The sequence below is a fragment of the Furipterus horrens genome, unplaced genomic scaffold (assembly GCF_987537825.1).
Source record: "Furipterus horrens unplaced genomic scaffold, mFurHor1.1.pri manual_scaffold_4, whole genome shotgun sequence".
Classification (NCBI taxonomy): domain Eukaryota; kingdom Metazoa; phylum Chordata; class Mammalia; order Chiroptera; family Furipteridae; genus Furipterus; species Furipterus horrens.
In genome coordinates, this window is record NW_028327174.1 from 10,940,504 (window position 1) to 10,967,385 (window position 26,882).

General features: G+C 44.0%; 1 protein-coding gene and 1 pseudogene across 1 annotated transcript in view; one reads left to right on the forward strand and one right to left on the reverse strand.

The window, feature by feature from the left end:
• Positions 1-26,882, forward strand: part of SYN3 (synapsin III) — a 364,472-nt gene that overhangs the window by 37,914 nt on the left and 299,676 nt on the right. Inside the window, exon 3 of the mRNA XM_090272551.1 lies at positions 13,806-13,897. Coding sequence (XP_090128677.1) covers positions 13,806-13,897 — 92 coding nt within the window. The remainder of the gene's footprint in view (positions 1-13,805; positions 13,898-26,882) is intronic.
• On the reverse strand, positions 7,568-7,689 carry LOC150011108 (U2 spliceosomal RNA; annotated as a pseudogene).

The window sequence follows — 26,882 nt, forward strand, 5'->3', positions numbered from 1 at the left end:
CTGTCTGGAGTCCAGACCTGGCCATGGTTCTAGAGGCCCCCGCAGGAGCAAGTGGCAGGTCCTCCCAAGGGGTGCAAGGCTGCCCCTGGATGTGCAGATTGAATTAAGTGGAGGGAAGGTAGGACACAGGGAGGCAGTTCTGGAAGAAAGAGTCCACGCTGTGGGCAGCTGTGGGTTGGAAAGGAAAGTGGGGTGCTTTTATTCATCCCAACAACCCCGAAAATGCTTTTGAACCTTTAAAATGAAAATACACACAAAAAAGGGGTGTTAAGTCAGGATAGAGCATTTTAATTTCTCAGAGCTTTGATGGATAAGATGTTCCTGTCATCACTTTATAACATTCAATTTCCAGTTTGGAAAGAATATCTACAGAAGTTAAATTCCATCAGTTCCTCCGTTATCTCTCCTCAGCATACTTGGCGGGGTCACGAGTGCCACACCTCTCACCTCTTCTTACCTGAAACAGCTGCTCCTCCTCCTGGATGGCCAGCATGTCACCTTCACCTGCAGCTGCTCAACAGTGGACCTGGCTTCCACATCCCAATTTCCAACTGAACCCAGCTTACGCCTGGAGAAATGTGGGGAGACTCCCACCCTTGCTTGCTTAATCCCATACGCACACTTTTCTGAACGTTCAGCAGAGTGATGTTTAAACACGTGGAGGCCAGCTCGGAAATGAGGAGTAGATGTCAAGGGGACAGTAACCATTGTTCTTTTCTGTGCTTTGCTGTGCTTTTAAAACCACAGGTTTTAAAATCTCTGAACGTTTGCCTGATCTGTTGCAGGCAGCAAGAATTGTTGTAAGTAGCAAAATTTGTGTCTAGGTCTCGCAACCTTATAAAATCTCTGGAGATGATGAGAGATGGGGCTGTGGTGGCCCCACCGTTCTGTCCCTCTTAAAGGCTCCTCCTCTTCCCCCCACCCCCTTTGTTCTCCCCCCCTTTTTGTCTTCCTCCCTCCTCCCCTTCTTTCTTCCTTTCCTCCATGCCCTCCCCCCACCTCCTCTTCTTCCATAAACACCCTTCTCAGGACATTATAAAGTGCTCTCCCATCTTTGAAGTCTCCCCCGGCTAAGGGAAAAGGACGTGGAGGTTTTACTTGGATTCTCAGGTGTTGTGGTTTCTCGCGGGTACAGCCATCTTGGTAATCTGAGCAGGAACTGGTGATTGTTGGGACAGAATTAGGTCATGCCTGGGGTCCTCCTACTGCCACTCACCGGAACCTCACCCCTAAAAAATGTGCTTATGCTTTAGAGAACAAAACTTGTCTGTTAAGATATTCCTTAAAAATCAGAATGATGCATTTACTGGTGATTTTTCTCAGACTTTACTCCCTGACTTCTTACATTGCCAGATGTGATGGTGGTGGTGGTGGTGATGATGATGATGATGATGATGATGATGATGATGATGATGTTGGTGATGAGGAAGGCAATGATGCTAACATCTTACCATCTCATACAGATAAAATCCTTACCATGATCCCATCCACCATCCCCTCTCTGGCCTTCCACTCACCTCCTCACTAGCCCTGTTCCAGCCACAATGGCTTTCTTGCTGTTTCTTGCACTTTGTGCATATGCTCTAGCCCCAGGGCCTTTGTTCTTGTTGCCTGGAAAGTGCGCCCCCCAGTCTGTAAGATTTTCTGCTTCACTCTGTTCATATCACTGATCAAGTGCCACCCTCTCATTTGACATAACCTCACTTCCAGGCACTCTGTCCTCTTAGGGATCTATATTTCCTGTCCTGACACGATTTATTGGTAATGGTCCATCTCCCCCAAGAGATGCAAGTTTCATGAGAACAGAGGTTTTTGTCTGTTACTTTCACTGCTGTGTCATCAGTCCCTTGTCATAGTAGCTGTTCAATAATACAGATATCCCCCATATAACACGGTACTTCTATAACACGGTTTCACTCTAACACGATATGACTGTAGAAGATGCCCAAGAATTGCTGGTAGAAGAAGAAACTGATGAAGCAGTTCTGGTGGAAATGACACCTGAAATGTGCCAAGATAACTTAGGGGACAATAGCACTGATGAGAACGAAGAAGTTAAACAGTTCACTCTGAAAAGCGTAAAGAAAGACCTAGACTCAGCCCAGCAGTTAGAGTCGTATTTCTTAAATGCAGATCCCTGCACTGAAAGGAGCACAAAGTTGAAGAGAGAACCTCAGAAGTGCTTAGCGCCACATAATGAAATTTATTAAGATCTCTCAGCTAAAAGCAAGCCATCTAAAATAACAAATATTTTTTGAAAAAAGTAGAGCATAGAAATCAAGATAACGCTGAAGAAAGTTCAGAGGATGAGAATATGTTGTCAAAAAGAAAATGCATTTGGTAATGGAGCTTGGTAGTGATGACGAAGAAAACATTACCTAGTCCATATTAATATGTAATACTTCTGATGAAAATTGCTTTATTAAAGATATTGCTCTTAATTATGAAAATATAATAGTACCTTCTTTTTAATTTTTGGAACCTAACCCCCCTTTTTGTACTAGTTCTTTGTTTCGTATAACATGGATTCGCATAACGGCGTTTGTTAGGAACCTAAAGCCGTGTTATACGGGGGTTGCCTGTAATTTAAGTGAATGAAGTAATGGATGGATACAGAGTCACACAGACCTGAATTCAAGTTCTAGCTCCCAGAAGCTTTGTGTTCTTGGCCAAGTCATTTACTCTCTCTGTTCCTCACTTTTAAGATTTTATTTATTTTTTAGAGGGGAAGGGAAGGAGAGAGGAACAGAAACATTGATGTTTGAGAGAAACATTGATCGGTTGCCTCTCACATGCCCCCAGCGGGGGACCTGGCCTCCAACCCAGGCCTGTGCCCTGGCTGGGAATCTAACCAGTGACCCATCAGTTCACAGGCTGGTGTTCAAGCCACACCAGCCAGGGCTGCTTCTCACCTTTACCATTGGCGAATGAGGATGCCAAAACCTACCTTCACATCAACAGGTTGTTGTACTGATGAAGTTAAATAACAACCATGACAGCTAAAATTGGTTACACACTTATTTTCACTTTGCACCTTGCTAAGGGCTTTTAAATTGATTAATTCACTTAATGCTCAGCCACCATAGGAGGACACCATTCTTAGCCACATTTTATAAGTGAGGACTGAGACATAGGCAGGCTAGTTAACTTGCCCAAGCTGAGCAGCAAGTACGGGGCAGAGCTCAGACTCAGACTCATGTGGTCTGATGCTAAAAACTACTGTGTTATACTAAACACTTGGTAAACTGCGAATCACTGCTGTTGACTTTTTTTAAATTTTTTTTTTAAGAAATGTAATGACTGCCTTATTTTGGGTATTCCATTACTGGAACATTTAGGAATGTAAGTTTTATCATTGTATTTTTCCTGTGTTTTTATATTTATTTTTGACATGCTTTTATGTCTTTTATCTCTCACTGCTCTGCCTGCTACATGTACATGCAGGTACACACACACACACAGAAATATTATAATTTTTGATGAGCAGAAGGTGTCTTTGCATCTGCCCTCAGTCACCTGTGCTCTGAATGATGAGCGGGCAGTTCTTCCAGGCAACACACCCTGACCCAAGGGCCTGGGCCTTCACTAAGATGCCAGGTGTGGCCCCTGAGCAAGAATGGGCCACTGAGTGAGTCCACAGACTCTCAAAGCCTCTTTTGTCTGCAAGGTGAGTCTGAACAGCTAGAGAAGACCTCCGCCTCAAGATGCCAGCCAGGGAAGTCACTGAGCCCACCAGGCCCTCAGAGCTAGAAGCACAGCCTGTGCTGGGAAATCTACAGGAAGCAGTTCTTGCTGACTACAGACCTTGGGCCTCCTGCCAAGTGTTTGCTAGCAGCAGGGCAGTTGGAAGAGGCACAGTGGTGAAGGAGGGGCAGGGGCCCATGGACTTTGCTGACAAATGCTGCAAGCTGATGTGGAGAAGACACGGGAAGGTGTAAAAATGAGGGCGGCCACAGGCACAAGCGAAGACAGAGGCCGGCCAGGTGGCCCTTTAGCTGATGCATCTCTGTGCATTGGAACACGAGTCACTTCAAATAAGCTTCTATTGCAAAGTGAAGGGTGTTGGCCTGGGTTTGGGTCCAAACCGATGTAATTGCCAGGGTGTAATTTTGGGCAAAGTCGTTCTGCCTCCCTGGGCCTCACTTTTAACATCTGCAAAGTAGGCACCATTCATTCAGTATTACTGAGCACCTGTGGGTTTAGGCACTTGGTTTAGGTGTTGGAATAGAGCTGTGAAGGGGAATCCTTGCCCCCTGGCGCTTCCATCCTAGCAAAAAAAGATGGACAGTTAAGTATCTGATTGGGAGGAATATACGTATTTATGTCAGTTGAGGATGAGGACTATGGGGGAGGGTTAAACAAGGAAATGGGGTGCTGAGTACAAGAGGTGCTTTGCAGGGAGGTGCCTCTGGGGTTTCCGTGGAGCAGAGGCGTGGGTGGCGTGAGGGAGCGGCCCTGCTGCCAGCTTCAGGGAGCGCTTACAGGCGGGGGCACTGGACGCTGGAGCTTGTTCAGTGTGTTTCACAGTGGACAGGAGGCCAGCGTGACAACCACAGAGTGCGTCAGACCTGATGTCAAGAAAGGCGTCCGAGTCTAAATCATATGGGACTTTATAGACCGTGTAGGGCTTAACGTTTTCTATATTTAGCACTTTTAAAAAATCATTACCGCTGTTTATCTTCTTAATGAGTCTTTTAGACTCTCTAGGTTCTGTGAAAGGTATGGGAAGAAATTCACAGTACATGTAGAATGCTGATTTTATTTTTAAAGGAAGTTGTTGATGACACAATTTCCTTCCCAAGACTAATAATCTGTTAGGGATTACGGTGGAATTTTTGATGATAACTTGCAAGAGGACTCAGGAACATTCTAGTCCTGCCTTGACAATCACCACCACCACCCTTGTTCCAGGTTCCTAAGGTAGCTGAAAACACAAGAAGGAATTGCAAATGAGAATCCAAATACTATTAAGGTTAGCTGGCCTAGGCCCACCACTCGCAGTGCAGGGGTCTCTCTGTTTAGACTCCAGACCAAAGCAATGCCAACCTCTTACCCTCTCGTAAGCCAAAATCTCGTTTGTGGTTGTTCCTTACTAAATGTGTGGCTCCAAGGTACAGCAAACACAGTAGTAAAAAGAGAGAGAGCAGGACATCTGAGCCTTCTGGGAATCGGCGATTTTGCTGCCAACTCACGGGCGAGGGAGTGGCAGAGAGAAAGATGGGAGCTGGGGTTGGCTTGTTGGAGGAACTACAAGGCAGAGGGGAGGAAGTTAACAGGATGGCCACTCAGGTCCGCAGACACTCAGCTACAGAGAAGCAGAATGTGGAAGCCAGAATCACGTGTGGTCTCCTGGCTTTTCAGCCCAACAGTGCCCCTGCGCACTGGTAAATGTATTGGGTTGGCCACAGAGTTCGTTTGTTTTTTTCCATAAGATGGCTCTAGTAGAGCTCGGTTGTCTTGAACTTCATTTGAAATAATTGTATTAGGTTGTATTGTGATAGCTGTCCTATCAGCATGCATGTAAAAAAAAAAATCAAAATTGGTGAATTTTTGTGTAACCATTTTAATATTGAAGATGGAAGAAAATGCACAACATTTTCAACATATTATGCCTTATTATTTCAAGAAAGGTAAAAACACACCTGAAACGCAAAAAGAAGATTTGTGCAGTGTATGGAGAAGGAGCTGTGACTGATAGAATGTGTCAAAAGTGGCTGCGAGATTCCATGCTGGAGAGTTCTCGCCGGACGATGCTGCACAGTCAGGTAGACCAGTTGAGGTTGATAGCAATCAAATGGAGACGTTAATCAAGAACAGTCAATGTTCTACCACGTGGGAGACAGCTCAGTCAATGTTCTACCACATGGGAGACAGCTGACATACTCAAACTATCCAAATCAATAAAGTTATTGGTGAAAATGAAAAATGTGTCTTTTATTTTATAGAAAAAATTAATTGGACTTTTTGGCCAACCCATTGCACTGTGATGTCCTGACCACTGGTTAACAGTTTCTCTTTATGAGGTATATTAAGGAGTAGAACAGAGGGTCAGAAGTTGTCCTTGCATTAGAAACGGGCTGGGGATACTGGAGGCTGCCCACCTTCTCCGAACAACTCTCTCTCTCTCTCTCTCTCTCTCTCTCTCTCTCTCTCTCTCTCTCTCTCTCTCTCTCTCTCTCTCTCTCCCTCCCTCTCTCCGCCCCCCACCCCCCCGCCCCATCCTCCTGCAAAATATATGGAGTGCCTACCACTATGGAATGGCGCACACTCTAAGATTTTAAGTACAGTTTGGACCATATAGGTCTTCACTAACTGAGAGGAATGTCCAGTATCTTATCAGCTATCCTTGGATTGCAGGGCAATCTGTCTGCCAGCATCCTGCTTTTTTCAGGAACTCTGGACAACATCTCTTTGTGTCAAAATCCTTCAGCCAGGCTACAGTCAAGGTTGATAGCTGCTACCTCCACATTCCCACACACACATTTTTTGGTTTCTTGTGTACATTTCAGTCAGTCATTCAATTTCTGTTTCTTTCCCATTGATCTGTTGGCCTACTAGCTTCCTTCAGTTTATTATAATAATGATGATTGCAAACAGCATTTTCCATTCTGTCATCAACATCATTATCATCACAAATGTAATTATTAGCAACTAAACATGAATATTCCATGCTTTGAGTAATATTATCTGCTTGGCATCCCATACTTGCCAGGTGCCGGTTCCAATAAGAGTGCAGGGAAAGACCCTACAGGAAACTGAATGCATTCCATCATGTTCCCGTGTATGTGTGTGTACTTGTGTATGCATGTGTGTTTTCTTGGAATTGGACATATGTTTAATTATAAACAGGTGTGTATATTTCTCCTTCTGATGTAGGGGGCTGTGGAAGAGACTTTGTTAGTGGATATGATTCTATCCACATCTACACTGATAACAGAGCCTGGAACTTAGAAAATACTGCATAAATATTTGTGGTTAAATATTTAATCTCTCCCCTCCTCTACAGCCTTTACTGTTTCCCAGTGGCCTCCCAAAGATGTCTATGCCCTAATCCCTAGAATCCATGGAAATGATACTCAAAAGGGATTTATAGATGTGATTATGATTATGGCCAATTTTCTTTAAATGTTTCTTTATGTTTCTCTTCTTCTGGGAATTCAATTACACATATATTAGACTGTTTGATATTGTCCCATAGCTCCCTGAGGTGTGTTAGTATTTTTGTTTTTAGTATTTTTGTTCCTGGGCTTTGTTTTCTGTAGTTTGTATTGCTTTTTCTTACTGTTAATTTCATACAGTGCATTTTCCATATAAGAGACTATATTTTTATCTCTAGAAGTTTTATTTTTTAAGTTAAAATTTTTTCATCTTTCTCCTCATTATGTTGTTGTTTCTTTTACATTCTTGAGAATCTAGAACATATTTATGATAATTGTTTTCGTTAACGTCCTAATTTTTAACTTCAATTTTTGCTCTTTCCATCATGAGTCTTTGGGGTCTGTTCTTTTGATTGGTTTCTCTCTGTGGGTCACAGTTTTCTACTTCATTGCATGCCTGGTAGTTCATGATTGAATGCCATAAATTTTACATTGTGAATTTTATGTGTCGAATGCTGGATTTTGTCATGTTCCTTTAAACTGGTAAGAACAGATGCTACACTTGATCTTAGCCAAAAGGCCGAGAAGCGATGCTGTTGTATTCCTTTAAACAGTGTTGTACTAGGGTGCAGTTAAGTGTCTTGGAATAAAATTGATACCTTCAGGGCGTACTTTTAAACTTTTCTTAAGACGTATCTTCATGGAGTGATTAATCGTTCCAGTGTGCCTGGGACTAAGGAAGTTCCCAGGACATGAGACTTTCATTGAAAAACTAGGACTGAGTTTCTGAGAAACAGGACTTTTATTTTTTTAATTGGGAAAGCTCCTAGCAAACTAGGACAGATTAAACATCCCTAGATCTAGAGCATGCTGTAGCCCAGGGCTAATTTAGTCCCACAGCTAAATTTTGAGGACCCTACTCATATTACAAGATCTTTACATGCTAGCTGGGAGAACATGAACTATTCCCAGCCTGTGTGATTTCTGGAGAGTGTTAAGTTTACTGTTTTTTAATGGTTCTTCCCTTTCATGCATGCTCAGATCCACACTCAAAGACTTACAGATCTCCCTGGAAGTCTTTTTCTGTGCATTGCCATCTCTTCCTATATTCTGTCCTGCAAATTCTAGCCGCCTCGGCCTCCCTGAACTCTAATCTGACTCCTCAGCTCAGTGAGGCTGCCAAGCATGTTGGCATTCTCCCACACTGCTCTACTGACTTAAAACTGCCTCCAGGCAGTCAACCTCAGTAATCATAGGGGTAATTTCATTAAGTTTTCTTTTTGCAGGAATTGTAGTCCTGCCATGCCTGTTGTCCACTGTCTGAAAACTATTAATACATTTTGTCTGGTTTTCTAGTTAAGATGAGAGTGGAAATATAGTCCCTATTAATTCATTGTACACATAATCAGAAATCCTTACTCTTAATATTTTAAACCTCAGTTAAATTTTTTTTTAAATTTATTTATTGATTTGAGAGAGAGAGAGAGAAGGAAACATAGACTTGTTGTTCCACTTATTTATGCATCCATTGGTTGCTTCTTGCACATGGGCTGACCAGGGATCGATCCCACAACTCTGGCATGTTGGGACAATGCTCTAACACGCTAACCAACTGAGCTATCCAGCCAGGGCCTATAATTTGTGTTATACATATTTGAAGAGGTTGCTCATTTTCTTGTCACACCATTTTTTGTACATTGTTTACTCTTACCAAGACAATGAAATATTTGAAAATAATAATGGCAGCTGTTTACAGAGATCTTCCTTCTGTCTCAGCCCTGTGTGAGGTGTTTCATATATATTATATTGAATCTTTAATAAAACTTTTAAATATATATATATTATTGATATTAATAGCTCCATTTTAAAGATGTCAAAACCGAGACTCAAAGTAGATAGTGCTTTGATCAAATTCATCAGCTAATATATTGTCCAGCTTACAGTTGAATGTAGTTTTCCTGAATATTCACTTATCCACACCACAGTGCTTATTGTGTAGTATTAACACAAAGGAAAACACTTGGGGCCTAAATGTTTTTGAGGTCAAAGTTTTGTCCAGAAAGTATCCAGCCACGCAATGTGAAAAATGGAGACATTTATTGAAGAAGATACAGGATACAAGAAACATTGTACAAAGGACAATGACACCTTAGTCCCCTTCAGAGGAGGCACCTTGGAGCCTCACACAGTTTTCCCAGTGTCTCTTCCACTGTTCAAAACACTCTGCAGAATCCTATGTTGGAATCTCCATCAGCTGCCCTGTCATATTTTCCTGAATCTCATTGATGGTCTGAAATCTCTTCCCTTTCAAGGGTGATTTTAGTTTTTGGAAAAGCCAGAAGTCACAGGGCACCAAATCTGGGCTACTGTAGGAGGGGGCTGAGTCACCTGGATGATTTGATGTTTCGCCAAAAAACTCTGCATGAGATGTGATACGTGAGTGGGCATGTTGTCGTGATGAAGCTGCCAATCACCAGTTGCTCATAGCTGTGACCATTTTCATCATATTGAATCTCTCAACAGACCAAGAACATTTGAGGTAGTATACCTTATTAATTGTTTGGCCTGGAGGGGCGTACTCATGATGAACAACACCTTCCCAGTAAAAAAACAGTTAACACATGGTCTTGATCTTGCTGTGACTTTGCTGTGCCTTCTCTGGGTATGGAGAACCAGGAGATGTCCATTGGGATGACTGGGCCTTCATTTCCAGATCATAGCCATAGACCCATGATTCATCTTCAGTTATGACCTTGAGGAAATCTGGTTCATTGGTAGCAGTTTGAATCAAGTCTTTAGCACCTGCAGCATGATGTTTCTTCTGCTCTGGTAGCAGAAGCTGCAAAATGAATTTTGCCGTGACGTGTTTCATGCCTAGATCTGCATCAAAATCTCAGACACAGTAGTTTTTAGAATCCCCAGATCAGTTTCTAGCTCTCGCACTGTCAGTCGCTGATCTTTGTTGATTGCAGGCCATACACGTTCAACATTTGCAGGTGTTCTGCTTGTTGCAGGCCTTCCAGCACATGGACCGTTTTCAGCAGACTCTCAACTATATTCGAAGCATTTGTGCCACACCTTTATTTGTGCTGCACTGATTGCATTGTCCCCGAAAGCCTTCTGAATCATCTGAATAGTTCCATGGAGGAATGTTCAAGCTTAACGCAAAATTAGATGCAGATTCATTGCTGTACTTGCTCGGTCATTTTGAATGTGACGGCCACACAGCACACATGCTCACTCAACAGCATCTACCGCCCCCACTGACTAGTACAGTGAAGTCGTCATTGTTCACACATGTGCATTCCAGTCCACTCTCCTTGGCTGCCAGGTTACACTGATGTTGCACAAACCATTCTCGTTATATGAATTATGGCTGGACTTTTTCAGGGCAGACCTATGTATGTATTAGGTGAAGTGAACAAAGGAGTCTTACCTAACCACATTGACCTTTTTGAACCCTGACGCCTTTGCATGCAATACTGAAATTGCATTTAATTTCCAAAATGATTGTGTTCATTTTCTAGGACTGTCCTAACAAATTACCACAAATTTGGTGGCTTAAAACAACACAAATTTATTCTCTTACAGCTCTGGAGGCTAGAAGTCTGAAATCAAGGTGCCAGCAGGTCTGCACTCCCTCTGAAGGCTCGGGGGGTTGGGGTGGGGGTTCTTTCTTGCCTCTTCCAGCTCCTAGTAAGTCCTGGAGCTCCTTGGCTTGTGACAGTGTAACTCTAGTCTCCTCCATCACCACATGACCGTGGCCTTCTTTCCTGGGTTTCTTTCTCCCCTTCTCTTTTATAAGGACTTGTCATTGGATTTAGGACCCACCTTAGTCCAGGATGATCTCATTTTCAGATCCTTAATTACATCTGCAAAGACACTGTTTCCAATAAAGGTCACATTTGCAGGTATCACCAGTTAGGATGTGAACCTCCTTGTGGGGAGGATACAGTTCAACCCACTACAGTTTCTCTGAGAGCTCTGACACTCTTCAAAAGTGGCTGCTCTTTAAGATTCTACCAGGAAGGCAAGCATGTTCTTGAAGGAGGAGTGGCTTGGATCCTGTGTCCATTTTCATGGCTGTTGAAGTTTTTCAAAAGTTAAGTACAGATGAGTGCCCTTCCTTTGCTTCTACAATTCTTTGTGCTCGATCCAACAGAGGGTTGCTACCCAACAGCCCGGGATTTACCTCCTGTAACTACTCAGGAACCATGACTGGGAAATAACTCTAGACACTCAGTCTGAACACGATGAACTTCTAAGTTGTATGTCAAGCCTGAGTATGTCTTCTATCCAGGTATCTTTCTTCACATTTGGTCAGTAAGACAGCTGCTGGCTCTTTGCCACCTTTGAGTCAAAAACTCTTATCATTCAAGATTCTGATTCACTCCTTGTCTTTATCGAGTTGGTGCCTGGCTATCCTGTGTTGCAACTTTCTGCCAACTTCTTTTTCTTCACAAACACAAGCATCGACTTTTCTTGCTAATGCTTCTTTGTAATCTTGCCAACAAAGTATCTTAAACATGATGGGGCTGCATTTTTAAGGCATGAGACTTAATAACTAGGCCATTACCACTATTTACTAACCTGGACTCATTACAGGGCTCTTTGCTTTTCACCTTACTGCAGCATAATGAGGTTATTAATTAGAGCAAGAGACATAAGCACTCTGGGTTTGCTTTAAGGCCATCTGGGGAGATGGCTAGGTCTTTGGTCATAATTTCTGTTAAATGTTTCTAAGGGGATACATTTAAATCACCATGGAATGATATTTTCCTTCAACATAAACTTGTTTTTCTCTTTAAATGGGTTATTTTGAGGTCCCTAAAATTCTCAGTTGTAATCTGCCTAATGACTTATTCAGCTAAACAGCAGAGGCAGTGGGGGCAGCAATTAAAAGCACAGGCTGGAGCCAGACAGCCTGGGTCTAAATCCTGGCTCTGCTTCTTGCTGTGTGACATTGTGCAAGTTATTTCATCTCTCTCTCTCATTTAAAAAAAAAAAAAATCTGGGCAAGTGTGAGGATTAAATAAATATGTACATGTAAAATGCTTAGGAAAGTATGTGGCCCACAGTGAGTGTTTTATGTATGTGAGCAGTTATTTTTATTCATTAAATTCGAAGACATAGCTTTTGGTATCTACTGCGTAAAAGACATAGTTTAGTGCTCTGCACTTTCTATAAAGGCAGTACAGGATGCATTGTGTCTCCCTGAAATCCATATGTTGAAGTTTTAACCCCCAATACCTCAGAATATGACCTTATTTGGAGATAAGATTTTTTTTCCCAGAGGTCATCAAGTTAAAATGAGGTCATGTGGTGGCGTCCAATCCGGTATGACTGGTGTCCTTATAAAAAGGAGCACTTGGATACACAGACACATGTGGAGGGAAGGCAATGTGATGAGTATGGGAAGAAGGCAGCCATCTGTAAACCAAAGAGACAGACCTGGAACAGCTCCTGCCTTCACAGTCCTCAGAAAGCACCGACCCTACTGGTGCCTTGATTTTGGGCTTCTATCCTCCGTAACTGAGAAAAGAAATTATGCTGTTTAAGCTTCCTCATGGTACTTTGTTGTGGCAACTCTAGGAAACTAATGCAGATGGTCCTAACGTAAGTCTCTGTCCCCAGAGGGAACATATAATCTGTTAGGAGGGATCTATTCCATAGGGGCTGTGGTTGCATGCAACAGAAATTCACTAAATCTTGCTTAAATAATAAAACAAAGATGAACTTATAAAGATACAGAGACATCTCATAAAATCCAAGGGCAGGATTGTAGCTGGTATGTAACATCAAGAGTACTATCCATCTCTGGCCTCTGCCCCTCCATGGGGACTGTGGCTGATTCATATTCTCTCCCTCTCTCTCTCTCTCTCTCTCTCTCTCTCTCTCTCTCTCTCTCTCTCTCTCTCTCTCTCTCCCCTCCTCCCCTGTTCTTTTGTGCATCACCCCCCTACCCTGTTCTGCAATCCAGATGGCAAAAAACATGGTTCCCAGTTGCACTCAGGTTTGTGTTTTAAAGATACAGTCCCCTAGAAAGAAACTTCATGAACTTCTCAGCAGATTCTAATTCTAATGGAAGGGCATCTTATTCCCCCTACCCCCACCCCCCGGGTCAGGTGGCCATGCCATCAGCTGTGAGCAGGGAACAGTATTTCAGTGCACAGACATGGTGCTCCTCCTGTAACCATGTGGATGGAATGAGGGGAAGGAGCCATGACCAAAAAAGGGAACAGATGGCAGGTAACCTGAGGAGGGTTCCATTAACAGTGACAAGCGGTCACATGGCTGTGGTGCACCACAGCATAGCACGACGCTGAAGAAGTCTAGAGAAAATGTTATATTGGATAGCATGTGGCCTCTTCTAGTCTTGGAGCTAGCGCTGCTTCTTCCACCTTCAAGCAGCGCTTAATAGTAGTTAGTTAGTAGTGGTTAATGGAATGGGTCTTTGAATCAGAGACGCACGGGTTTCAATCCAGTTTTGCCCTTTATTAATTATGTAACCGTGAATGTATCACCAGGCCTCTCTGCACCTCCGCTTCCTCCTCTTTCAACAAGGGAAGTAAATAATATTGCCAGCTTCCTAAGTTTTGGGTGAGCTATAAATGGGCGCTTGGCACATATGAGTACCCAATAAATGTTAGCAGTTCTCAGCATCATGGCTATCTACTGAATCCTTCTTTGTTTTGCTTTCTTCTTCAGGCCGAATTCTCAGAGTTGAACCTCGCTGCCTACGTTACTGGGGGCTGTATGGTGGATATGCAGGTCGTGAGAAACGGGAGCAAGGTTGCGAGGTAAGGAGGACTGAGGTACAGCAAACCTTCCCCTGCGAAAGGTGTGAGCGGGACACCTCGCAAAGCCAGCCCCTCTGCCTGGTGCCCACGCCCTAACTCTTGAACTACCTGTGTTTGCACGAGTAGAATGTCTGCTTCCAGAGTTGAAGGTGTTGTTGCAATAGAAATGACCAGTGGCAAAAATAACATGGGGACATAACTGGGTGTCCTGGCATGAGCCGTGGGCTTGGGAGAAAAGACTGTGTTCCATTTCTGGTTCTGTGGCTCTATTTGGATGTATTCCTCATCTCTCTCGTCCCCTGATTCTCACTGGCAGCATGATGACAGCAACACTGAAGTAAGAGGCACATACGTGAGAGTACCCTAGTAATCCTTAAGTGTGGCACAAATGTAAGTGTTTGTTAGAATGAGCTATATCCTGGTTCTAGCAGTATGTCAGAATGAGTGTTCGGAAGATCCCTTCCCGGGACATCAAACCTAAAAATACTGGATTTGATATTTTCCAAGAAATCTGTTTATAATGTAGGCTGAGCTGGAGGGAAAGTGAGGGAATTGAGATGCCCAGAAATTCAAGAAAGTAGAAATCCACAAGAGAGGTAGTTCTGTTCATATGTTTCTGTCTAGTTAAGTACCCAGAGGATGATACAAGCAAAGTCTTATGAGGGTTTAGATGGGGAAGAAATAGGCTTCAGATTTGGGGACGTAAAGAAAACAGGAAGAAGTCTGAGGAAAAGGTGGCATTTATTCTGTCACCATTGTCAAATGGTGGAATATGGGCATTCTGTGCATTCTAAGAGTAGGAAACACTCTTTGTGAATGCAGACAGACAACAAAAGAATATGTCTGGGATATTATGATAATTCACTTAATCCAGCCATCATTTACTGAAAAGACATTACATGGCTTCTTATTTCCAACAGTGGTGGACTAGATTAAGAACTAGTTTTAAATACTAATAATCTTTAAAGCCTTCAAAGGGTTGGCACAACAAAGAGAATGATGGGAAGATGGAACCCCAAAAAGATAAGTGAGTAAGAAGCTACCTTTTTCCTGAGAGTATTTGCTAAGTCTGGCAAATTTTAACATTGGTTTTGATAGCCTATCAGGTAAAGGGAGACAGAAATCAACACCCAGGGCCACTCAGGGTGAGAATGTAATGGTAGACCCTCCGTACAATAAGCTAAGACCCAAAAGACTGCACCTTCAAGGTGAATGTGAATTCCAAGTAGATGAACCATCACATGTAATTGCAGCTTGAGTTGCAATTTTATTGGTCTTCCAGGGAATCTCAAGCATTGCACTTGGTTCATGGTGATCCCAGACATGCCAGAAATAAAAGCAATCTTATGTAGAGGAAGGCACTTTCATCCTGGACTTCAAATAATTATTCAAGTGATTTTTTGGTACGAGAGCTAGCACATAGTCAAAGATAACCAAACACAGACACCATGAATGATAAGAAACAGGAACAACAGACAACAGAAAGAAACCCTCATATCTCAGATATTGGAATTATCAGGCACAGATTCTTAAATTTTTTTTAATCATACATATTAAGTTGAAAAAATACGGTTTGAAGACAACTTCAGGGAATAGGAAATTATAAAAAGTGACATAACCCATTTTTTAAAAAACCAGATAGAACTTCTAGAAATGAAAAATACAATAACACAAATTATTGGATGTGCTGTGTTTAACAGCATATTAAATATCATGTTAATAAAGTGAAACATAGAGCTGAAGAAATTACCCCAAATGAAACACAGAGAGAAAAAGATTGGAAATCTAGACAAAGTGGTTAGATCACGTGAGAAGATCTAACATTGATTTAATCAGAGACTCAAAGAGGGAAAATAGAATGGAGCAGAGGCAGTTTTAAGAAATGATGGCTCAACATCTTTCAGAAAGATACCAAAAACAGAAGCTCAAAAGACTTAAAGGAGAATAAATAAAAGAAATACCAAGACACCAAGACACAATAGTGTAAGTGCAGAAAGATGAAGTAAAATAAAAAGTAGCCAGATTTAAAAGGGCAGATTGCTTTGATTGGACTAACACACTGATAACTCCCAGGCAGCAGGGGTAGAATGATACCTTTAGGGGCAAAAAGAAAATACTTGCCAAATAATTTCATCTTGAGGGTAATATCTTTTATGAATGAAAGCAAAATAAAAACATTTACAAAGAGAAGACCCTCAGTAAGGGGAATTGTGAAGTATGTGCTTAGGGGAAAAAGAAAGCCTTCCCAGCATAACCTAAAGCAGCAAGAATGAAGAGCAATGAATGTGGTAAATGTTAATGAATCTTGTCTTCAAAATAATAATAATAATAATGTATTTTGAATGATTAAAATATATGAGGGATTAAGATATGTAACAGTAACTTAGTAGGAGCTAGGGGGTAAATTAAGGTGTTCTGAGGCCCTCATATTGTCAGGGAGGGAAGTCAATGTATTGATTAAAAACAGGTTTTGGCCCTGGCTGGGTGGCTCAGTTGTTTGGAGCATCATCCTCTACACCAAAAAGTTGCAGGTTCAATCCCCAGTCAGGGCACATACTGAGGTTGTGGGTTCCAGCCCCAGTTGGGGTGAGTATAGGAGGCAACCGATCAATGTTTCTCTCTCCCTCCCTCTTTCTCTCTCTCTCTCTCTCTCTGTCTCTCAAAATCAATAAAGATATCCTCCGGTGAGGATTTTAAAAAATAGTCTTTGAAAAGTCAAAAATGAATCATGTAATTTCTCACTAATTACTAAACAAACAAAAGAAAGAGAAAAGAAACAATGTAATACTGAAAAGGTGTGAGAGAGAAAAATAAATAATAAAAGAAGTCCAGAAAGGACAGAAATACCAACACAGAAGAGGTGTTACAAATAAGATAAACTAATAGGCTTAAACCCAAATATGAGGGCAAGCCCCCAAACAACAAATTTATGTATAAAAAATTGTGTATTCTTAGATGTTTAAACTTCAATCACCTTCAAAGTACTCTCCATTTGATGCAATACACCTATCTAGATGTTTTATCCCCGGCTCACAACAGTTTTTGAACTCATCAATTTGGATGCCTTTTAGTGCTTCTGCCCTTTTTTGTTTCACCTCTTCCATATCCTTGAAATGTTTCCCTTTGAGGACTTTTTTCATCCCAGGGAAAAAAAAAATGGAAAAAAAAGTCACTTGGGCAAAATCAAGTGAATAGGGAGGGTGGAGCACAGGGATCATGCTGTTTTTTTGATCAAAAACTGTTAAACACTCAGCGCAGTGTGGACAGGTGTGCTCTTAAATCACCCATCAGGAAATGGGCAAATGTGTTGAGTCTTCAAAAAAAAAACTCACTGAAGCTGAACGCAGCCTCTCACAACAACGCCAGCTGGTACACTGATACACATGGGTTCCTAGAACATTCACCTAGCAGGGACAGCCTGTACTACAAGGGGCTCACCTTTCAGAAGATAATTCTGGTTTTTTGGGGGGGAGGGTCCTCCCTTATATATCAGCAAGCTGATATCATTGTGAATGGCTTGTAGAGCAGTACTGGTTACTAAACTATTGAACTTTTTCTGTACTAGTTGACAAAGGATGCCCAAAGCTGTCAGGGAAACACACCCTTGGAAGCAGTGGGGAACCCCAGAGAGCAGATGCTGGGTTCCCTCTGTCCCTTCGTGGCTGTAAATGGCTGTTAGTCCCCTATAGCTGCCCTCTCATGGTCACTTGTGAAAACTACAGCCTCCACAAAGTACCCTGTGAATTGTTAAATATTTATTATACCACCAATATATATCAGTAATTACAGTCAATGTAAATGGACCAAATGCTCTCTACCTTACAGAGCTTCTGCAGCAAGATTGTCAGAGGAGATTTTTAAAAATCCAACTATATTTCATTCTAGAGTTCATCTCAAACATAAGAATATAGAAATGTTTTAAGTTAAAGGATCAAAATATAGATGATATACCATGTAATTAACTATTGAACAAAAGCATGCTAGCCAATGTAGCTGTATTAATATCAGGGGGAAAAAATAGACTTCCCGATGAAAAGCATCACTAGGGAGAAGAAAGAAAACCATTAGGATAAAGGATTTATTTACCCAGAAGAGATCATTTTAAATTTATAAGCACCAGATAAAAATGCCTCAAAATCGTCGTCGTCGTCGGCAGCCGTCCGTCTCGAGAGACGATGGCGTAGCTTCTTGAGAGTCTATCTGCACCGCCGAGAATGGCTGTGCAGTCCGATTCGGGAGTGACAATCCCTGCCACACTTGGTACAGGTGAAGGCAGATGGCTGTTGTTGCTGCTGCTGACGCTGCTTCCGCCTCGATCTTTTCTGGACCGCCTCCTCGTTGCGCGCAGCCTCCGCGCGTGACGTACCTTGCCTGACCGCGAGCCTCCAGGCTAGGCGGTCGTCTGCTTGAACTTCCCATGTGTTGAGATTGATGGAGCATTGTGTCATGTCCTTTTTGCAGATGTCTTTGAACCGCAGTTTTGGGCGCCCTGTCATTCTCTTGCCTTCTGCTAGCTCGCCGTAGAGGAGGTCTTTGGGGATACGGCCTGCATCCATTCTTTTGACATGGCCGAGCCACCTGAGGCGTCTCTCGCTAAGAACTGCATGCAAACTGCTCATATTGGCTCGCTTCAGCACCTCGGTGTTGGGGACCTTATCCTGCCAGGCGACATGCAGGACGCGTCGCAGGCACCTCATGTGGAAGCTGTTGAGTTTCCTTTCGTGCCTTGCGTAGGTGGTCCACGTCTCGCTGCCATAGAGGAGAGTGCTGAGTACGCAGGCTTGGTAGATGCGCAGTCTGGTTTTCTCAGTGAGGCTGGAATTGTTCCACGCTCGCCGGTTCAGTCTGGCCATAACTGTGGCTGCCCTGGCGATTCTCCGGTTGACCTCCAAGTCGACTGACAGAGAGCTCGAGATGGTGGACCCGAGGTAAGTGAAGTCGTTGACAACCTCCAGGGTGTATCCGTCGATGGTGATGCATGGGGGAGTCCCCGTGCCTTGAGCCATAACATTCGTCTTCGTCAGGCTGATGGCTAGTCCGAACTCCTTGCATGCGTGGGAAAGGCAAGTGACTAGCTGCTGGAGTCCCTCTTCGGAGTGTGATGTCAAAGCTGCGTCGTCGGCGAAGAGCATCTCACGGATGAGCACCTCTTTGACTTTGGTCTTGGCTCGCAGACGGGCCAGGTTGTAGAGCTTGCCATCGGATCTGGTGTGAATGAAGACACCCTCGCTGCAGTCCTTAAAGGCGTATTGGAGGAGCATGGAGAAGAAGATTCCGAACGGCGTAGGCGCGAGGACGCAGCCCTGCTTTACTCCGCTGCTGACTGGGAAGGCCTCAGAGGTTGCACCGTTGTAGGACACCGTGCTGTGCATGTTGTCGTGAAAGGACATGACCACAGCAAGCAGATGTGGTGGACAGCCAATCTTCCGTAGCAAGCTGAAGAGTCCGCTTCGACTGACCAGATCAAACGCCTTCGTGAGGTCAATAAAGGCGAGGTAGAGTGGTTTATGCTGCTCGTGACACTTCTCCTGCAGCTGGCGTAGGGAGAAGATCATGTCCACTGTTGAGCGGCCAGCTCTGAAGCCACACTGGGACTCTGGGTAGACGCGGGAAGCAAGGGTCTGCAGGCGGGCAAGAGCGACCCGGGCGAATACTTTGCCGACGACGCTGAGGAGAGAGATGCCCCGGTAGTTGTTGCAGTCGCTGCGGTCTCCTTTGTTCTTGTACATGGTGATAATGTTGGCGTCTCTCATATCCTGGGGGATGTAACCCTCCTTCCAGCAGCGACAGAGTAGATGGTGGAGAGGCTGTAGCAGGACTGGTTTCCCGCTCTTTAGGATTTCTGGAGGGATTCCGTCGCTTCCTGGTGCTTTCCCGCAAGCGAGGCGGTCGATGGCTTTGCTGAGCTCTGCCGCAGTAGGTGGGGTGTCTAGCTCCTCCATGACTGGTAGGTCTGGGATGGCGTTAAGAGCAGTGTCTGTTACGGTGTTCTTCGTCGCGTACAGCTCGAGGTAGTGCTCGGTCCACCGCCGCATTTGCTGTTCCTGGTCAGTGATGACCTCACCTGTCTTGGACTTAAGGGGGGCGATCTTGGAGGGGATTGGGCCTGTTGCCTTCTTGATACCCTCATACATTCCTCGTGCGTTGCCTATATCGGCGGCTTCCTGAATGCTTCTGCACAGGTTTAGCCAATAGGTGTTGGCACAGTGGCGGGCGGTCTTCTGGACTTTGTTCCTGGCAGCCCGTAGAGCTTGAAGTGTACTGGGAGTGGGCGTGACCTTGTAAGCCAGTAGGGCCTTCCTCTTAGCCTCGATCACGGGTTCCATTTCTTCCCAGTGAGCCTCGTACCAGTCAGCGTTCTTCCGCTCTTTCTTCCCGTAAGCAATAATGGCGGAGTTGTATATGGCGTCGCGGAGACGTGGCCAATTGGATTCGATAATGTCATCTGCCGCCACTCCCTCGCCGAGTGCATCTTCCATCTTGTTGATGAATTGTTGGGTCTTAACTGGGTTGCTGGCACAACTGGTGTTGATGCGTGGGCGACCCTTCATCTTGGAGTGGTGCAACCTCTTCGGCATTATGCGCACCTTGCTTACCACGAGGGCATGGTCCGTGTCGCAGTCTGCACTGTGGTAGCTGCGGGTGAGGAGGGTGCTGCCAATATCCGTTCTTCTGGTGATGACGAGGTCAAGCTGGTGCCAATGACGGGAGCGGGGGTGCCTCCATGACACCTGGTGGATCTCTTTGCACTTGAAGAATGTGTTTGTCACGCACAGGCCGTGGTGACACAAAAGCTCAAGCAGTCGCTGACCATTCTCATTGATCTTTCCTCTCCCAAAGTTTCCAAGGCAGGTGGGCCAGGCCATGTGGTCGGCTCCTACTCTTGCGTTGAAGTCTCCAAGGAGATAGAGAGCGTTACTTCTGGGAATCTTGGATAACGCTTCGTCCAGTGCATGGTAGAACTGTTCTTTCTCTTCGGTGGTGGCGCAGAGGGTTGGGGCATACGCGCTAAGAATGCTGACTGGGCCAATGCCATCTCTAAAATCGGAGAAGGAAAACTCTGACTCCAAAAAACCTCCGCTGCCTTGCGGCATACCTCTTCAGGGGAAAGGCTAAGGGAGTAAACCCCGACAGAAAATCCGGAGCCGGAGTCCCTAAGGCGGTTTGACATTGTAGTCAACACCGGCAACTCCTGCGGCGCACCTGAAGCCAAGCTGTATTGACTTTGTCTTTCCCTTGGACCCTTCAGCTGCGAAGAGAGGGGGGGTCTGCTGCATGGGCAACAGCAGACCCTCCATATCACCCTGCCCAGGCTCTGTAGCTTCAGTTTCACTTGAGAGGACACTCCAGCGTCATCGCAAGATGTCGACTCAACACGGGAGGAGACAGATACCGGTTATAAGCTCATCCGATTGGCGAAGGAAACGAGCGCCAGGGGTCTCCTCTGACAGTGGGAGAGGTCATCGCACCTCACTGGACAGCTACCGTCTCGCCATGGCTCGCCTGCCCCACTGGGTGCGTGGGGATCAGAGAGGCGCCTCTCGAAAAGTGGGCCACAAAACACCCGCACCAGTTAATTCCAAGCAAACAACAAGAAAGAAGCCTCCGGCTCTTCGCCTCGCTAGCTGGAACATCAGGACCATGTGCCCCGGACTTACTGCAGACCTTCCGTGGATCAAGGGTGCCAGGAAAACTGCTGTCATCGATAGGGAACTGGCACGACTAAACATCGACATTGCGGCTCTACAGGAGACCCGGTTGGCCGACAACGGAACTATCAGAGAAACCAACTACACCTTCTACTGGCAAGGGAAGTCTCCGGACCAACCAAGACAGCACGGTGTTGGGTTCGCTGTGAAGAACACGCTTGTTAACTCCATAGAGCCACCCACAGGAGGCACAGAGAGATTACTTACCCTCCGATTGTCAATGCCTCAAAATATACTTCAAAAATTGGCAAAACTGCAATGAGAAATAAAGAGTCCCCCATCATGGGAGATTTTGAGAACGGTGCTACATATATACGTTCATTTAGTTCTCACAGCAGCCTCATATTGCACATAAGAACAGTAAAACACCTAAAATGCAAACTGTAGGCATCTGTCTATGTTCATAGTTGGGATTGTTTGCGCTTGTGTCCTGCTTTCCCCTCTGGGAAACGGACTTGCCTTCTTTTGTAATGTGTAGAAACCAGACATCTATCCCATTAGGCCTCGGATTGGCTGCCCATTAGAATCACATGGGAAACGTTTAAACTCTTACTGCCCAGGCATTTGCCAGACCAATGACAATAGAATCCCGGAGGGTAGCAGTCGGGCATCAGGAGTTTTAAAGCTCCTTGGGGGATTCCAAGGGTAGCCTAAGGGAAGACCTCCCCAGACGGCTCTCACCTCGGTGGTCCTGCACTCGGGCTGGGTCAGCTGTAAAGCGGAGGATTGGCCGAGTGTGCTGCCCAAACAAGAAACACCTTGCAAAACTAGATTCCTCCACGCCTCGTGGTAGACATGCCATCTTCTTCCTGAATCTATAAAATGGTTTACAAAAATAAATGTACTAACATGCACCAGGTGTTTCCCGATTAGCTAGTCTCCTAGTATTTAGGAATGGCAGGCTTCAAAGACAGTTGTTACAGGTTGAATTGTGTCCCCCCCACTGTACCCCCAAAAGCTGTCTTAAGCTCATCTAACTCCCGGAACCTCCAAATGGGATCTTAAATGCAAATATAATTAGTTAAGATAAGGTCATACTGGAGTAGAATGGGCTCTTAATCCAACGTAACTGGATTATGTCCTTAGAAGGAAAGGGAATTTTTGGCAGAGACACAGGGAAAATGGCATGTGATGACGGCGGCCATTGGAGGGCCACATGTACAGGCCCATGGACACCGAGGATTACATCAGTCACCAGCAGCTGGGAGACAGACATGAAACAAACGGCCCCTCAGCTCTCAGAAGAAACCAGTCCTCCCAGCACCTTGATTTCAGACTTCTAGCCTCTAGAACTGTGGGAGAATAAATTTCTGTTGCTTGAAGCCATCTGGTTCATGGTGCTTGGCATAATGTAGCTCTAGGAAACAAATACAGTGGTGCTTCTCATGTGCCTTCAGACCTTTTGGGGATCTTGTTGACATGCATATTCTCATCCATTAGATCTTCAGGTAGGACCTGAGATTCTGAATTTCCTACGAGCTCCCAAAAATAGCCAGCTCTGCTGGTCCTGCAGACTTCAACTTGAGCGGCAAGGCTGTGGGCATGATGCCCATGCTGCCGGGGGAAGACCGACCTTGGACAGCCAGGTCTGTGAGGGCAGTGTGAGCGTAGCCCAAGCCCTCACTTCAGGGGTCAGTGGGGCTGGTGAGATTTATTCTGTCCAGGCCCAGGAGGGCGCTTGCAGTTTCAGCCAGGCAGCCTGCTCTGGCACGCCACAGGTCACAGACCTGTGAGAACACGCACACAAACTGGGTACCCTTGCCTGACTCACAGAGTGTCCCGTAGGGGAGGAGTCGTTAGACTCTTCCTCAGGCACGTGGTGCTATTCCAAGGCCTGGCTGTGGTCTCCCAAAGAATTCTGAGCAGTGCTCTTGGCTTGCAGTGTATTCTTTCTAAGAAAACTTAATAAACACTTTCAAGAGTGCAACAGGAGCAAGACCTAAATCTTCCAAAGTCTTACTCATGGGGAGCACCTTCAGAGAAGGTGACCAGGATGCGTGGCACAGCACACCTCTGCCAGTTTTATCCAGCATCTGCTCCTTCTGCTTTTGGAAATAGAGCCTGGATGTTTCACTGGGCTGACCCCTCTCCAGTTTGTAGTCTGTGTGGTGTCTGAAGCTGATGGCACAGAAGGAGCCCTAGAATCAGGACATCACACTGGGACCCGAGCCAGGACACTGAGAACCCATCGTGAGACCTGCGCGGGAACTCTTGAGTGAGACACGCACGCACTCCCTGGGGCTGCGGGGCTGCCGGGTGGATGCCTCTGTTTCCCCTTGAAGCAGTGATCTGCTGAGACTGAAGCCAAGGCAAAGGAAAACGCAGCTGAGAGAGGGAGAGTCAGTGACCCGATGGTGTTATTCAAGGCCCTGCATCCAGACTCGTCTCCAAACCCGAGCTCCTCCCCACCCCCACCCTTCCCCCCAAAATTAACTTTTAATTAAGCCAGCTGGAATTGCATGTACAGAATTCATGAATTTTCATTTATTTAACCAACGCCTTCGAGCCTTTCCTACATGCTAGGCACTGTTCCAAGCACTTAACAGGTATTGACTCGTTTCATCCTTTCAACAACCCCATAAGGTAAGGTATGTACTGTTATAATCCACATTTTCTAGATAAGGAGGCTGAAGCACCCATAAGGTGGGTAATGTAATCAAGGTCTCCAGCTGGTAAGTGGTAAAGTCAGAACTCTAGCCTAGGAGGCCTGACCCCGGAGCCTACGTGAGGCACCACTGCGCTGGACTAGGCCTTTAAGGAGGGGAGACCGCTTCATAGTCAGAGCTGCTTACAGAGCCACCGAGTTCCTCATTATGAGCGGTATGCAGACGTGTGACAATCATTTGGTTGAAAAATATGAAGGAGGTTCAAGCATCTGACTTTTAGATGGTGGGACTTTAGAGAAATGAAAGAACACTAATTAGTAACATGAAAACGTGAAGGTATGAAATTCATTGATAAAGGGAGGTACTTGGTCAGATGAAGAATGCTCTAATACTGTAATAATGGTATGTAAATCACTTTTAACTCTAGTATGAAGGTTAAGAGACAAAGGTATTCAAAATCACTATAGCTACAATGATTTTTAAATGAATACACAATGTAAAGAGATGTAAACTGTGGTATGAGAAAAACGTAGGGAGGAAAAAGTAAAAGAGTAGAGTTTGGGATGTGGTCATAGTTATTATCAGCTTACATAGAATGTTTTAACTATAAGATGTTTTATGCAAGCCTCATTGTAACCTAGAGCAAAAACCCATAATGGATGCACGAAACTGAAAAAGACTCAAAGCATGCCACTACCGAAAATCATCAGCTCTCAAAGGAGCACAGCAAGAGAGGAATAAAGGAAAAGAGAACTGCAAACTAGCTAGAAAACAATTAACCAAATGGTGATAGTAAGTCCTTACCTATCGATAATACTTCAAATGTAAATGGATTAAATTCTTAATCAAAAGACACTGAATAGAGGAAGGAATTAAAAAGGTCCAGCAATATTCTGCCTACAAGACACCCACTTTAGCTTTAAAGAACACATAGGCTGAAAGTGGGGGTAGAAAGAGATATTCCCTGCAAATACAAACCAGATGAGAGCAAGGGTAGCTATACTTATACCAGGCAGAATAGACTTTAAGTCAAAAACTGTAACAAGAAACCCTGAAGGACGGTATATAATGTTAGGGGTATCATTTCATCAAGAGGAAATAATAATTATAAATATATGTGCCCCAAACCTCAAACCACCTAAATATATAAAGCAAATATTAACAACTCTGAAAGGAGAAATAGACAGCAATGCAACAGATAGATCATACAGACAGGAAACAATAAGAAAACATTGACCTTGAACTACAGTTTAAACCAACGGACCTAACAGACAAACAGAGAACATTCCTTCCATCCAACAGCAGCAGAATACACATTCTCAAGTGCCCACAGAATAGGTCTCCAGGATAGATCGTATGTTAAGGCACACAATAAATCTCAACAAGTTTAAGAAGACTGAAATCATATCAAGTATCTTTTCAAACCACAGTTGTATGAAACTAGAAATAAAAGGAAGAAAACTAAACTAAAAAAAAAAAAGGTTAACTATGTGAGGCGATGGATGTGTTAATTAACTTAATTATGCTAATCATTTCATAATGTATACATATATGAAAACATGTTGTACACCTTAAATACATAACAAAGTAGTGATGTGTGTCATAGATATATACAATTTTTATCTGTCAATCATAAAAGTCAGTAAGCTGGAGTGGGGGAAGAAAGTGATAGCACCAGTATTTGAACTCAGGTCTCTGGTTATATGCCAAGTGAATGTTCAAATGTCTTTAAATCCTGAGGTTTTGCTATGCTCTTTCTTGAATGACCCCTGTCCAATCTGTGGCATCTGGTTTTGTTGAGCCCGCCCCAGGCTGACCTGAGCAGACTCCGAGATTTTACAGAAAGCAGCAGAAAGTAGAGGTTTTCAGGCTCGTCAAGGTTTAGGATGTCAACAGTGCTCTGTCTCAGAAATCTGCTCAGACCTGAGACTCTACCTCTCTAACCTCAGTTTCTTTATCTATAAAAGACCATAGTATTGGGTTGGCTAAATAGTTCATTTGGTTTTTTTTTTTTTTTTTTTCATAAGACGGCCCTAGTGGTGCTTAGTTGTCTTTAACTTCATTTGAAGCAAGTTTGTTAGATTGTAGTGTGACCACTGTCATGTCAGCGTGCATTTAAAAAGAACTTATCAAAATTGGTGAATTTTTGTGCAGCCAATTTAATATTGAAGATGGAAGAGCATACACAACATTTTCAGTATCTTATGCTTTATTATTTCAAGAAAGGTAAAAACGGACTCCCCCTCACAATGCAAAAAAAAAATAAAAAGAAAGGTAAAAACAACTGAAATGCAAAAAAAGATTTGTGCAGTGTGTGGAGAAGGTGCTGTGACTGATCAAACATGTCATCAGTGGTTTGCAAAGTTTCATGCTGGAGATTTCTCACTAGACAATGCTCCATGGTGGAACAGACCAGTTGAGGTTGATAGCTATCAAACTGAGACATTAAATGAGAACAATCAACATTATACCACGTGGGAGATAGCCAACGTTCTCAAAATGTCCAAATCAATAAAGTTATTGGTGAAAATGAAAAATATGTCTTTTATTTTACAGAAAAAAAACCACATGACCTTTTGGCCAACCCAATGTTTTGTACAGTTTTTGTAAGGATTAAATGAATATTATATGAGAGAAGTTCGTTTATTCATTCCACAAATACTGATTAAG